Source organism: Mus musculus, chromosome 2 (assembly GCF_000001635.26).
Source record: "Mus musculus strain C57BL/6J chromosome 2, GRCm38.p6 C57BL/6J".
NCBI classification, from domain to species: Eukaryota; Metazoa; Chordata; class Mammalia; order Rodentia; family Muridae; genus Mus; species Mus musculus.
The window spans coordinates 5,701,987-5,717,030 of record NC_000068.7 but is presented as its reverse complement, the minus strand read 5'-3'; the positions used below and the strand labels follow the sequence as shown (position 1 = coordinate 5,717,030).

Genomic DNA, 15,044 nt, shown 5'->3' with positions numbered 1-15,044 from the left:
TATTGCTAAAAACAGAAACAAAAAATATACTCCAAACCACCTGGATTCGGGGGGATCAAACTTAGGTCCTCACATGTGCAAGACAAGCACTTTACCTACTGAACCATCTCCCAGGTCCTTATCTCTGCTTTTCTTATGAGATTGGAATTGCCTGTCTTTGATCAAACGGAAAGAGAGGGAGATGGAGAAGGAGAAAGGAAACGATACAGAAGGGGCACAGGACAGTGTCGCTGGGTTCTGTTGACCCATGCTTTATGCAATAAGATACAGTGTATACAGCTCTTACTGGAGGGGTGCTGTATGCTTTGGACTTTGGGCATGTCTCCATCTTGGAGAGAGGTTCCTTAGTTCTCCCCCACCCCCACCCCCACCCCTCAGATATTGTTTGTACGATTTCTTCTGGGTTTGTAAAAGCAAGCACAGTCATGTGGGCATAATGACATTCTGACGTTAATCCCATAAGATTATAATGGAGCTGCAAAATTCCTATGGCCCAGTGACCTCTTAGCCAGTCATAACATCAGTGTGACCCATTACTCATGGGTCTGTGGTATTGGTGATGTAAACAGACCTACGATGGTGTGCTTTGCCTAGAAATACTGTAGATATCATTCCTTAGGTAGACAATGCTTGATAGTAAATGACTCTTACTGAATTATCTATTTAGTGGGTTGGACTTTTTTTTTTTTTTTTAGATTATGTTTCTTCTGCTTGTGAAAGAAAACTTGACTGTAAGTCAGTTTGCTATATTATGCCGGCAGTACCCTCTTGTATCTTGTATTTACCGTGCCTCTCGATTGCATCATTTTGTCTTGTGCTTGATTTAATTTCATGTTTTGTTCATTATGGCTCTAGGAGCAATAGGCTGTTTCTCCCCAACCTCCAAGCCCGTGAGCGTGTGTATCCCACAGGCTGGGTGTGTGCAGCATCCAGGTCTGTGTAAATACACTTAACATGATGATCATATGACTCGGTTGTCACACTCCTAAACAACCAATGGTTATAACCCTCTTCTCTGCTGTTCTCAGCTTCAAGAGCTTAGGACTAAGGGCCAAAGAAACGTGGAAAACAGCACTGAGAATCTAGGGATAGGTAGATTTTTCTTCTAACCTCCTTGGGAGTCCACAAAGGGCTCCAAGGCAGAGCCTCTGGCCAGTCTGAACCAATGGGGAGGTGTTGGGGGGGGGGGATTTCTTTTTCTGAAAGCAGATTCACACCTCCTCCTCCTCCCCCCTCTCAAATTGGAACAGTCCTGGGAAAATGGGACAGGTGTCCCCAGTTAAGAGACAGGGCTGTTTACTCAATTCAGCCGAACAGCTCTAAGGGAGAGGAAGTCTTGCTACAAAGAAAACTTAACATTTCCTATCATGAGGTAGTAGTCCCTGCCAGTTGAACCAAAGGACCAACTGGAAACGCTGCCTACTGTCCTCTAACAGGTGAATACCAGGTGAGAGTGGGCAGGTCAAAGTTCACTCTGGAGACCAGAGGCCTGAGGAAAATGTATCTCTGCTTCTACCTTAACCTTCTAAGTAAGCCACTTGCGGGGTATGCTGATGGGGGAAGGCGCTAGAGAGAGGCGTCTTTCCATTGAATCGGTGTAATTTGGCCACGGCCTCAGAGCATCAGGAGTAAAGTGAGAAAGAGGAAATCAGAAGGGTTCAAACACTAGTCAGTCCAGTCACTCCAGTTCTGGGCCAGGCCAGCCACCATGTCCCGCATCCACCCATCACTTGGCCGCCAAATAACCCCTGGAGTTTTACTCCGGAAGGGACCACCAGGCGGTGATTGGCTCGTCTTGGGCGTGCCTGTCCGATACATCCCGAGGTTTCCTTTAGCTGCTCCAAAACTGACGTGAAGCAGATTTTGGTGCAATGCGAATTAGCTCCAGCAGCGGAGTCCGGAGGTGACTGCCGAGCTCCGGGAGCGCCTGCTGGGGCAAAGCTGCGGCCAGGAGTCAACGCCCGCCTGCCGATGGCTCCATCCAGGCCGCCGCCCATTGCCTTGACAACAAGCCCCCACCCGCCCTCCTGCACAGCAGGCTTGGGTCACCGGCTCTTGGGTATGCGAAGGCGCCCCGCCCTGGGCGCCCCGCAACCGTGAGCCGCGCAACCCCACCTTGCCGAGAGCTTCCGAGCGCCAAGCAGAGGCGCCCCCTCCTGCTCGAAGAGGGAAAGCCCGGGCGCCCCCAGCATTGACTTCATAATAAAGCTCCCTAAAGGCTAGGGCTCCCCCGCGCGTTCCGGCGCCCTGCACCTGCTGGGTTCTCCCACCCGCCCTCGCCCGGGGACCCAGGGTGCGCGGACGGCCTGGGAGCGTGCGTGGCTCCGTGGTCAAGTGCTGCATCCCGGCGCCCAAGCACGGAGCTCCTGGGGAGGGGAGGGGGAGCGGGACATCCCCGAAGGCCGCCTCGCGGGAGGCGGGGAGGCTGCCGGGTGCACTGGGAGGGCGGGGAGCCCGCGGGAGGAGGCGGGCTGGGGGAGTGGGGCGGGCGGCGGGGAGGGAGCAGGAGCCAGGCAAGAAAGTAGCAGAAAGTGAGGCTGGCAGGCGGCGGCAGAGGCAGGAAGTCTTTGCCGGAGAGCAGTAGAAATTAGAGCCAGGGAGGGACCGCGGCGGCAGCAGCCAAGGCGAAAGAGGAAACTGCCGAAGAGGAAGCTCTGCGGCAGCCCGAGCCTCCCTGCGCTCCGCATCCTCCCGCTCCGCATCCCGGCGCCGGGCATCCCCCGGAGCCCGCGCCGCGCCTCCGGCGCCCCTTCCCCAGCGCAACCCTCGGCCGCCCTACAGCATTAGTCTGCCATGGCCCGGGAGAACGGCGAGAGCAGCTCCTCCTGGAAAAAGCAAGCAGAAGACATTAAGAAGATCTTCGAGTTCAAGGAGACCCTCGGAACGTAAGTGGGTGCTGGGGACCAGCGGGTGGAAGTAGCATCGGTGGCGGCAGCAGCGTCGGCTGCTCCTGCTGCTACCGTCGCCACCGCCACCGCGGCAGAAACTGGCTGGTCGATGCGTCCTCATTGTCCCATAGTCCGCTCTTATGGAGACCCTCCGCGAGTCCACCGCGTGGGTCTGCGCCCACGGTTGACACCTCTCCTGGGCGGGGGAGGGGAGCGCAGGGCGCGCAGAGAACAGCCCACGCGGGCGGGCGACTTTCCTTTTCCCTTGCCACCACCGCCCTCCACTGATTTTCTCCCCACGCGTGACTGTGGGCTGAGCATGGTGGATCTCGCTGATCGCTGGCTGTGTGCACTTACTCATCGTGTGTATGGGCGCACTGGGCCGACGAAAGTGGTCACGAGGAAATTCAGCTTTTGGTCCTACCCTTACATCATATATTCCTATGGAATTGACATATGCACGTACTAGGTGTAGACAAGACTTTGGCTGGCCTCAGGATGATGGGAGGGAAGAATTTCGCAGTATTCAGAGTGACATGTGGTCAGAGCTTCATCTGTGTGTACATCTCACCATAGGGTCAGATGCCCGGCGCTGGGGTTCATGTCCGGGTGGGAGGAGGATCAGTGAGTCTTTAGGGGCGGTTCTCTCCGGGGCTCATGCTTGATGGTTACATCTCCAGAAAGCAGAAATAATCAAAAGTGTGTGTCATCAGAGCTCTGAACATGTGCCACTCAGTACAGCTGCAGTTCCCTTCCTGCGCATGAGTTGGCTTTGTTTTGTTTTGAAGCGCCTCAGATAGGTACAGGGGCTGTGAAAGAATTCAGCGCCGCGGAAAGAGTCTGAAGTTCAAGTTATTTTCTTCCACCACTTGATCGGTTTCTGGTTTTGATCGGTATCTGTACATGAAGATACAGTCTCACACGTGCTCCGTAAAATGAACCTTTTGCTGGGGTTTAGGAGGGTGCTGATGACTCGGAGAAAAGGAGGTGGTGATTCCCGGGTGTATCTGTGTTTCTGGGCGCTTATCTCTCCTCCTGCCCTCTCGGCCTTCTTATTTCTGGGCTTGGTTTGCTTTTCCAGGACCTCAGTTTTCAAGCCTGCTCGAAGTGCAGAGTCCCACAGCTAAATATTGGTAATTATTTCCCTCCACCCCTCCTGTACCCCATCTGCAGTGTGTCCCCCAGAGACAAGTCGGAGGGTGGCCTTGTCAGCTGTGCTCCCAGATCCCTGGGACAGACCTGTGCAGTGTGCTGAAGCTCTCAGTAGGGTCACCCTGCTGTGCCTGCTGGGCACCAGGGAAGGCATCTCTGTGCACGTACTTGCTGTTTTGTGGAAATAAAACAAGAGGGCTCTTAGCTTTTTAGTACAGGGGGTGGGGGTGGGGGTGGGGTTCCTGGCTAAGAGATTACTTCTGGTCCAAACTTTTAAAATTTGTCATTGAGGTTTGAGGTTGTGCATCTGAGCCGCACAAGTTAACAGGAAAACAGAAGTGTTTATCAGTCAGGCAGGGACTTGGCATATGGCTGCAGGTGAGGGGATGGCAGATTGAGGAACACCCTAAGGTGTGAACCCCTTACGTGTCTTTTGCCGGCCTGAAGGGCCCCTTTGCCTGCAGCCTTAAGGCAGGTGGCTACAATCTCTCTGTATAGACTCTCCTCATTGGCAAAGCCCCAGCACTGTACCTGCACTTCTGCAGTGGCCAGGCTGCTGAGCTCAAGGAGCCGGCTTTGAACAGACTGTGCTGGGTAACACGCTGCTTGGTTTGACTCCTGGAAAGGATGGAGTTTTGCCTCCGTGTTGACTTGAGCGCAGGCAGAACAACTTCGTGGACTTGAGCTGTCTTCTAGGGTACCATTTGTCTGAAAAGAGTTCAGAAACCCCCTGGTGTGATGCTGGCAGGGTACCTAGGATGGTACTAGAAATAAAATGATCAAGATAAAAAGAGTTGAATGACACAATAGGGTTTCTCTGTGTAGCTTTGGCTGCTCTGTTCTGGAACGAGCTTTGTAGACCAGACTGGTTTTGAACTCACAAGAGATCTACCTGCCTCTGCCTCCCAAGTGTTGGGACTAAAGAAGTGTGCCACCACAACTTAGCCTATAGTGGCATTCTTAAAGGTATACAAAGCACTAGGCATTTGTTCTATGGTCCTTGTGTGTATTAATCCATCTAACTGACACCCTAAATTTATGACATTAGTCTTACCCATAGTTTTCAGATGAGGAATGGGGCAACTGAGAGGCTATGAGCTAACAAGCTAACTACCACGTGATGGAGATAATAGAGCTAGGCAGAGGAGGTGTGAGTGTGCACATGTGTGAGAGGTCAGAGGTCACCATTGCCTGTCTCCCTCCTTCACTCCCTGCCTTACTTTCTGAACTGGGGTCTCACACTGAACCTGGGGCTGGTCTGTTTGGCCAGAGTGGCTGGCTGAGGAGCTTCAGGGATCCAGCTGTGCTGGGATTACAGATGAGTGCCGCAGTGGCTGGCTTTTATGTGGGTGATGGGAATACAAATTCAGTTCCTCATGCTCGTGTGGTAGACTGACCCAGACATCTTTCCAGTTCCAGAATGAGCAGCCGTCCTGAGCCTCAGTGCCACCGAGCCACTGTGTAGTCTAAAACTGATCATTTAACGTGAGAGGAGCCAAGTGCTTGCCTAGCCTACCATGTGAGGCCTGAGTTATATGTCAGGACTACAGATAATTTAAAAAGCATTTTAGCATATGGAAAGCCAATTTTAATAAGGGTACACATAAGCCACAATTAGGAACAACCTGTTGTCTAAATGTGCAAAGATTTCTTGGCTTATTAACAGTGCACTATTTCCCTGGCCTTGCTAGAAGTGGTCCCAAGTTGAGAATGTCTGGCTCACCCTGGGCCAAGTCTAGCGATTCCAGTCTGAACCTCACTGTAGATGAGATGAGATGCACTTTCTGTTCTTCTGGGTGGGCTGTAAACCTGGACTTTCCCCTGGTTTGTAATGAAGTCTAGTAGAGGTGTAGATAATAATAACTGCACTCTGTGCCCAAAGATCTGGGTAGCTCCAGTATCCTGGCCCCCACACCTTCACCAAACACCTTCAAGATCCTAAGGCAGAAAAATCCCCGCCAGAAAATGGTGCTTTTGAAAACAAACAAACAAACAAACAAACACACACACACAATCTTGGAGGAATATGCACTTGCCAGGCTTTGTAATTTTGTATTTGGCAATCTTATCCAATATCTTATCCATTATAGGCTAGAAGGTTTACTGTTAGAAGCAGAGGGTCAAGCCATTTTGTCTGTGTGCTTAGGGGGACCTTGCTGAATAGGGGCCCAGGGAGAGATGACTGGATCATGAGGATGGAAGGAGAAATTGAGGGGGGTCAGGAGCAGACGTGGGTATGTCTAAGGCACCTTCACCCTCTGCGCTTCATTTTAGTATTCTGCAAAGGGGGACCCCAGAACCTAGCCATATCTCTGACTGAGGTGGTGAGGCTTAATTACTGTTTATTAATCAACAACATGTTTTCAGATCCTTGGCACACAGTGAGAGCAGATCAATGTTGTATAACAGCAAATTAGGAATGGTAAACATTTCTGTTGGCGCATTTGCCAGGCTGTTACAGGCATCTTTGCTGGTGTGTGTGTGTGTGTCTGTTTATGTGTGTCTGCGTGCAGGTGCATGCATGTGTGTATATCACATGTAGGTGTGTAGGCCAGAGAACAATCTTGGCTGTTTTTCCTCAGGGCCCACCCCCCTCTCCATTGAGATAGGCTCTCCCATTGGCCTGGAACTCACCAGGCGAGGCTGTCTGAGCAGCAGGCCCTCGGGACCAGCCTGAGTATTGCCTCTGCTTCTCTAGCTGCCTTACAAATGCGTGCTACCAGGCCTAGCATTTGATTTTTATTATTTAATTTTTTTAGAAAAATATGGGTTCTGGAAATTGGGCTCAGGCCCTCATGTTTACAAGACAAACACTTTACTGACAGGACTATTTCCCCAGCCACAGAGATCCCCTTTAGCACCTTCTGAAGAAAACAGGAACTTCACGTCTACCATTTGGAGAGCGGTAGAGGGGAGGTTCTCAAATGCCCTGACAACCCAATATTTTGTGGTCCACTTGTATCTGGAAGGCGCTTCTAATTGTTGCTCCTTGGAGTTTGCCTTGTGTGACCAGGTGCACCTCATTTCTATTTAAGTGTGTGTGTGTGTGTGTGTGTGTGTGTGTGTGTGTGCAGGTGAGTGAGCACATGTTGTGAGTGCATTTGGAAGTAGACCTTGGATCCTGGCTTTTCCTTGGCCTGGAGTTTACCCATTAGCTGGATTAGCTGGCCAGGGAGCCCAGATATCTGTCTGTCTCTACAGCATGGTGTTCTAAGCAGCATAAACCCCAGCTTTTCCCTGGGTGCTGGGGCTCAAACACCTCATGCTTGTGCATCAAGCTCTGTATCAACCCCGTGCCATCTTCCCAACCCTGTGGAGGGACTTTTTTTCCTTTGAAAGACAGGTTTTCTTTGTGCAAGATCTTTGGCTGTCCTGGACTTGAGTTGTATACCAGGCTGGCCTTGAACTCACAGACATCTGACTGCCTCTGCCTCCTAGGTGCTGGGATTAATGGCATGCACCATTAGGTTCGATGGCTATGGAGGGATATTTTTATGACCATTCAAGCCATGGATGAAACAGCCCAGACCAGCTGCTTATCTCGAATAGAGGGAGTGGCAGTGAATCTATTTCATTAATCAAGTGCCCGCTGGGTGCTGCTTTAGGAGGCGAATAAATGAATATTTCTATGGGTCCAGGAACCATCTTTCCCACCTGTCCTATCCACACACTGCTCACTGAACATACCTGCTGAGGCCAAAAGTGAGTTGTCTGAAATCCTAGATGGGACATAGGTTTCTCTTTTCTTTTGGTGGGAGTGGGGGGCCTGGGGGACAGGATGGGGGGTTCCCTTGCAAAGCTACTTGGTTCGGTTTGCATAGTGGCACCATTGGTTACACTGCTGCATCTGAGGTCAGTCGGATCCTTAGCATCTGTGTAGAGCGTCTGGAAGCCTAGCAAGGGAGGAGGCCTGCCTCTCCGGGGGCTTGGCTCTCAGGCTTGTTTGGAGGTATGACATCGATTTGGTTTACATCTCTAAGGTTGCCTTTGAGATGAAAGCCTGCTATGTTCTAGATTCTTGGCTTTGCTGTGATGAAAACTGACTTTCAGGCCTGAGAGCCAAAGTTGGGATGTCCCTACCGTGCCCCAGGGGAGTGCAGCCAGTTCAGCGGGATGGGGAGGTAACTGTGGTACCGAGCTCTGGTTCCTATGCTTTAGCTGAGTGGGATCTGGGTGCTGAACTCTGGGCTTCTTCCCAAAGGGGTTGATGAGGGTCTCAAGCCTCACTTTGCGGTTTAAGCTGGTCACTGAGTGCACAGTAGCTGTGCTTGGCTGGTCTCAGGTGGACGCCCGTGTGCTCCCAGGAGAGGACTTGGTCTCAGGTGGACGTCCATGTGCTCCCAGGAGAGGACTTCAGGGGTTAACCTGTTGGGCTTTCCTTTGGTTGGGTCTCCATAAATCCCTCTAATCTCTCCTTTCCCCAGATAAATCTCCTAAATCCCCCTCCAATCTCTCTCCTCCCTCTTTTCTTCCTCTCCCCTCTCTGAAGGCTTAGGTGGTAGCTCAGTAGGGAATTGTCATATTATTGGTCATCTTGCCAGAGGCTGTCAGGTCACTGGACCGCAGGGACCAGCAGGGAATCCAAAGGCCACTGTGTACACGTCCCTTTAATTAGGGAAGGGATTTCTGAGAGGTGGCTATGAAAGACCGATGGCATAGGCATCTGACCAGGTTTCTTTTCTGACTCAGTATGGCCAATTCAGTGCTTATGTAGTTAAAGCAGGAGGACGTGTGGACTCTGGGAGGGATGCCAGCACTTTTTTTTTTTTTTTCAGTTATGCCCTTATGACTTTCTATGGTGCTGGAGAGTATTTCTTCTTTTGGGTTTGACTAGATCCTATTTGATTTTTAAAAGAAAGTTTATTATACACTGTATATACACTGTATATACAGTGTATACAAAGTTCCCCATTCAGCCTCAAATCCTAGCAAGAAGAACCTCCAAATGCACGCCCTAGTTGGTCGAGTTCATCCTGTGGCAGACCACATTGATTCCACAACTTTAGCCCTGTGCTATGTGTGTTTCACCGGGACCAAAATAAACCTCCTGTGTGTGTGTGTGTGTGTGTGTGTGTGTGTGTATGTGTGTGTGTGTGTGTGTGTGTGTAGGCCTGAGATCATGCAAGGATATAGGTCTTCAGGTGTTGTCTGTCCAGCTGGTTTAAGAGACAGAGCTTGCCACCACTGGGTTAGAACTCACTAGGAAGGTTAGTTTGTCTGGCCTAGGACCCACCTGGTTTTCTGTTTCCCCAACCTTGGGAACCATACCTGGCTTTTAAATGTGGGTTCTGGGCATCCAACTCAGGTCTTCCACGTTCCCAGCCATCTCTGCAGCCCTACAGATTCTATTCTTGGTTCACACTGTGTCTTGGGGACAAGTGTTTAAGATAGATGATTTGCTGAACCTGGGAAGGGGAGGCAATAAAAATGAAATAGGAAGTTCACATCAGCACAGCTGTTGGTAGCTCAGAGACACTAGGTGTTTCCTTAATCCTTCTGGGTTTAGGTGGAGATAGAAGTTACCACCTCTTGGATTGTTATAGGGGATTCAATTCCACAAAATTGGGATTGGATAAACAGGAGCTGTGATATACCTAAGGTTCATCAAGGCTAGGACCAGTGAGAAGAGCATGCTGGTGTCTGCTGGAAATTAATTTTTGGATGCTCTTGTTGCAAATACGCAGAATGTGTATTTAACCTTTCAGAAAATTAATTTAAGCAGCCACAGATAAACTCTCTCATTCAGCCAGAGGAGAACACCTGCTAATTGTTCTTCAAGGTACAGCTATAAACATGGTTTAGAGATTGCCTGGGAGGCTTCATTGTTTCCTAGCTGTGTGGTTTTTGGTCTTTCTTGACCATTCTGAGCCCTCTGGCCTCCTCCATAAAATCAGGCAGTGAACAACCCAATAGGAGGGTAGCAATGAAGATGAGGTGAAGGGTGGAGCAAAACCACCAAGAACACTGTGTGAGTTTGAGCTCAGTGAACGGCAGCTCTCTGTCATTAGCCCCTGCTCCTCAGAGGCTGTTTGTAGGTCTGAAGACTGTCCTGGACCATTCACAGTTTTTGCCAGCAGGAGGTGATTAAACCATATAGTGCCAGCATTAACCAAAAGACTCAGCTTGAAAGTCCTCTCCAGGCCAGCCCGTGAGCGGGAGCGGGGTGACCTACTTTGTTACCATCCCTTCCTCTGGCTGGCTAACCAGATTTGCCTCTCTGCTTCTCTTCCTGTTTCCTGAGCTGAGTTTGAAAACTCAGTCTACATCAGCTGGTGCAAGAGGCTTCTTAGAGACACACTGCAGTCTTTATGCTGCTGTCATGTTTCCTCAGCATTAGTATGCTGTTCCTTTAGGGCAGTTGTTTGTTTCCACCTTGTATCTTATTGCAAGTAATGCATATGTGTATGTGCATACATACATAAAAACTTTTTTTTTTGTGGTACTGCAAATGGAATCTCTTAAGATCTTGTGCACGAGCTGTATCTGCAACTCTGAGAACAGTATTTTTAATTTGATGACTGAAGTCACTCACCTAAAAATGTCATTTCATCACAGACTTGCATAGTTTACAATCTTTGGGGTGGAGGAGGTAGCTCATTTGGAACTACCTTAGTTAGAACCCCAGAACTCACCAAAAATTTCTGGGTTTGTAATCCCACACGTGTCTTTAATCCCAGCACTGGGGAGGAAGGTACTGGTGTATTCCTGGGTCATTCTGGCCTGCTAGCCTAGTTTACTTGATGATTTCTAGGCCAGGGAGAGACCCTGTCTCAAAAATATGGTGGATGGTACCTAAGGAATGACACTGAGGTTGTCTTTTGGCCTCCACACACATGTTCACATATGTTCACATCCACCCACATGCATATGTGCACCTGCACACATACAAACATTCACGTGCAGCTATGCAGTGTATCTTAGTTCCTTTTCCTGCTGATGAGAAAAAAATTATCCTGACAAAATGAACTCAATGGAGAAAGGGTTCATTTTACCCTTCAGTTCCATCATACAGTCAATGATTGGGGGGGGGGGGGTAGTCAAAGCATCAGGCACTCAAAACAGCTGGTCACAACCACATCCATAACTGGAAGCAGAGAACAATAAATGCATGCTGCTATTTTGCTTCCATTCTCATCTATGAAGTCTAGGGAATGGTGCTACCCATGGTAGATAGGTCTTCCCACCCCAATTATGAAGTCTAGGGAATGGCGCCACCCATGGTAGACAGGTCTTAATGCAGTAAAGATAATTCCCCAGAGACAACTTGATTCTAGATTCTGTCAAGTTGGCAGTTGACACTAACATCACACACAGACACAAATAGAACCTCTGACATTACTAGGGATGGGAATCCAAATGATAGACAAGTGTTCTGCCACTGAGCTAGTCCCCAGGTCATTGCATAGTTTAACATATCTATGTATTGCATTAATTTTAGTGTGGTTCGAGATGGTACAGGGCACTTATATACATCATATAAGCACAGGGAAAATTTTGTTATAAGCTGTCCTTGTTGAGGGTCTTCAGATAGGAAGTTGGAGAAAATCTTAAAAGCTCTGAATTTCTTAGGATGTGGGTTCTAAGCTTTGGAGCTGGGTTCCAAATTGGGTGTTGTCCCTCTTGACTGTTTCTGTAGCCTGTTTGTGGTCAGTGTCTGGTTGTAGTCATGATCTGCTGGGAACTTGACTATTCATGCTCGACCTGTTGAGAGGATTTTCTCTGTCTTTCATGAGCACACCTTGGATTGCTGGAACCAGTTTTGCTATAAGTTGGATTGAGTGTTATAAATGGAATCCTGAAAGCACTGTATTAAATAAAACCTCAGGCAGCCCCTGGAAGAGGAAGTTGTTGGTTAATGAGTCCCTTGTTATAGGCCACATATAGGCCTTGTTATAGGCCACATAATTGGTAAAAAGCATCAAGGACTGTGATTGCCTTGATTGCCTAAGTGAGGCTGCCCTCGAACTAGACAAGGTCTATTTTAAGACTTCCTTCTAAGCTTTCACGGCTGTTTTCTGATGTATATTTTCTCTAGGAAGTCAACTTTGTATGGTAATTATTATCTTGCTCAGGCCTAGGGAGAACCCTGGAGCCCATGAGAATGCAAGGGACTTGGTGGTTAGTAAAGGTGAACATAGTGTGGGCTTTCTGTGGCCCTTTTGGCCCCTTTTACAACTGTGATATAATAACAAGACTTCACATTTGTTTCCTGTTATTTCCGTTTCAACAATTGTGGTTAAATAGTAACATAGACCTTAACCATTGCAGCCATTTCTAGTTGTAGACTCTACTTTCAGAACATCCGTGTTGGGCAACCACCACCACCATCCACCACCATCCATCTATAGAATTTTTCACTCTTCCCAAATGGGACCTTTGTACTCATAACCAATCATGTTCTCTTTCTGTCCCCCAGGTCCCCAACAGCCAACATCCCACATTTGGTCTCTCTGCTTTTGAGTTCTTTAACATGCCTTCCATGAGTGGACTCACGGCCTTGTATGTTTAAGCTTATTTTACCTAGAGTGTCACATTTGCCTAAGCTGTAGTAGGCATTGGGATTCTCCAGCCTGTAAGGCAGTCATAGTTCACTGTATGGATGTACTACATTTTTTTGCTTATCTTTTTATCAATAGACCAGTACAGTTTTTACTTCTTGCAACTGTGAATAATGCTTCTATCAACCTGGATATGCAAGTCTCTCCTTAAGACCGTGTTTTCAGTTCTTTGGGGGCACATATACAGAAATGTCAGTGTTGATTAACTAATGCTTCATTCATATAGTCCTATGCTTCATTCATACACACACACACACACACACACACACACACACACACACACACACACGTGTGTTATCTATCTATTCTTTTGGGGGGTGGTTAGTTTTCCATTTATTTCAAGCTGTGCTTGGAGTCTCTAGGTAGCCAAGAATGACCTCAAACTCCTGATTCTCTTTCCTTCATCTTCCAAGTGTGGACCACCATGCCCAGATTCCACACTTCATTTTCATTTTTTTTTCACTTTTGTGGATTGAATGTAGGGTCTCAGGCATGCTATCTGCTAGATAAGTGCTATGTTTAATTTTAATTACATTAATTATTCTTGTGTGCATTGCATGGGTGTGGGGCATGCACGTGCGTGTGCACATACTCACCCTTATGTGTGCCTGAGGAGGTTGCAGCAGGACGTTGGTGTTTTCCTGTCACTCTCTGTTTTATTGAATGAGACAGGGTTGCTCACTGAATAGGAAATTTAGTTGTTTCTGATTAGTCTGGCAGGCCAATGCTCTCTGAACCTGCCTGTCACTGCTGCAACTGCTGAGGTTATAATAATGTCCAGCCATGACTGGCATTTCATGTGGATGCTGGGGATACAAACTCAGGTCCTAACCTTTGCAGAGTGAACACTGTCAGCTGCCCAGCCATCTTCCCACACACCGGGATTCTGAGTTGATGTACCACCCTGCTGTTCTCGGTGTTATTTTACAGTGTGGAAAAGTAATTGTTATAGCTCTGCTTTCTTCTGACTCTTCAAATAGCTTCATGGTAAATGAACGCAGTTCTCACCCCCATTTTACAGATAAGCAAACCAAAGGTCAGAGGGGTTAAACAACCCAGGCTAAAATGCGGCAGAGTGGAGAGAGATGAGTCTTCTGGCTCCCAGTTCTGAGCTTTTCCTCTCATCTCATGCTGGGAACAGAGCTGCTTGCTGGAGTTGGAGACATAGAGGAGGTGCTGACCGTAAAGAAGGAGAGCAAACTGTTGCCTTCTGTGGATACCTGTGGCAGGACAGCGCAGTCTGTCGGAAACTGCTGGCCGGGAGGGAGCAATGATTTTAGGCCTCCATCTGGGTCCATCCCATACGCCCTATGTTTAGTAACCTACTTGTGAGAGTCCTGAGCAAATTTCAACTTGGGCAAATTCAGGGGGGCATAGAGGATGGGAACCTGCCCTTTCTTGCTAGCTCTGTTAGTAGGACCCAGAATCTTTTTTTTAATTAATTTTTTTAATTAGGTATTTTCTTCATTTACATTTCAAATGCTATCCCAAAAGTCCCCCAGAGCCCCCCCATTCACCTCCCCCCCTCACTCCCACTTCTTGGAGGACCGAGAATCTTGATCTCTGCCTCAGTATGACTTGATTACCTTGATCCACGTGAATCATATGCCCACATTACAGACATTTTATAAGTCCCAAATGAGCCAAGCCAGCTGTGAGACAGTATATAATGAGGCCTATGTCACCCAGAAGGCATTATTCTATTATAAAGATGATAGCTTTATGAACAAGCCTTTATCATGTTAGCAATATGCTCACCTTTGAAAATGAAGCTATCATCTTTTGAGAAGGCGCTTAAATTGGGCATATAGTGACCTTGACTCTTCCCCCAGAGTTTCTTAGTATAATAATCTATCTGGCCCTACTAGGTGCTGCTTCTTCTTCAGCTTCTGCTTCTGCTTCTGCTTCTGCTTCTGCTTCTGCTTCTGCTTCTGCTTCTGCTTCTGCTTCTGCTTCTGCTTCTGCTTCTGCTTCTGCTTCTGCTTCACCTCCTCCTTTTCCTCCGTTCCCTCCTCCTCTTTCTCCTCTCCCTCCTCCTCCTTCTGTTCCTTCTCCTCCTTCTTGTCATTATTTATTACTATTATTACATTGTTTTCAGTATTAGTTGTTAAGTGATTGACACTGTAAGGGAAACTTTGGAAAAGAAATAGGGCTGGAGAGATGGCTCAGTGGTTAAGAGCACTGACTGCTCTTCTAGAGGTCCTGAGTTCAATTCCCAGCAATCACATGGTGGCTCACGGCTGTCTGTAATAGGATCCAATGCCCTTGTTTGGTGTGTCTGAAGACAGCTATAGTTTGAAGATGAGCTACAGTGTGCTCATACATAAAATAAATAAGTAAATCTTTAACAAAAAGAAATAGTAAAAATAAATATTATCTAGTGAGAGAATTTAAAAACCATGAAAGGGTATTTGGTACATTTTCTGTAGCTGTAACGGCAAAGTAT

General features: G+C 48.1%; 1 protein-coding gene across 5 annotated transcripts in view; it reads left to right on the top strand.

Moving 5' to 3' along the window:
- The first annotated feature begins 2,170 nt into the window (after nt 1-2,170).
- The window catches only part of Camk1d (calcium/calmodulin-dependent protein kinase ID), a 421,404-nt gene continuing 408,530 nt past the window's right edge, over nt 2,171-15,044 (top strand). For 3 of the 5 annotated variants that reach the window (NM_001290374.1, NM_001290375.1, NM_177343.4), the window contains exon 1: nt 2,269-2,885. In NM_001290374.1, coding sequence (NP_001277303.1) covers nt 2,794-2,885 — 92 coding nt within the window. In that variant the 5' untranslated portion in view covers nt 2,269-2,793. Of the gene's footprint in view, nt 2,886-15,044 lie in introns of all 5 variants that reach the window. The other 2 variants (XM_006497470.4, XM_006497471.4) reach the window with 2 other exon arrangements.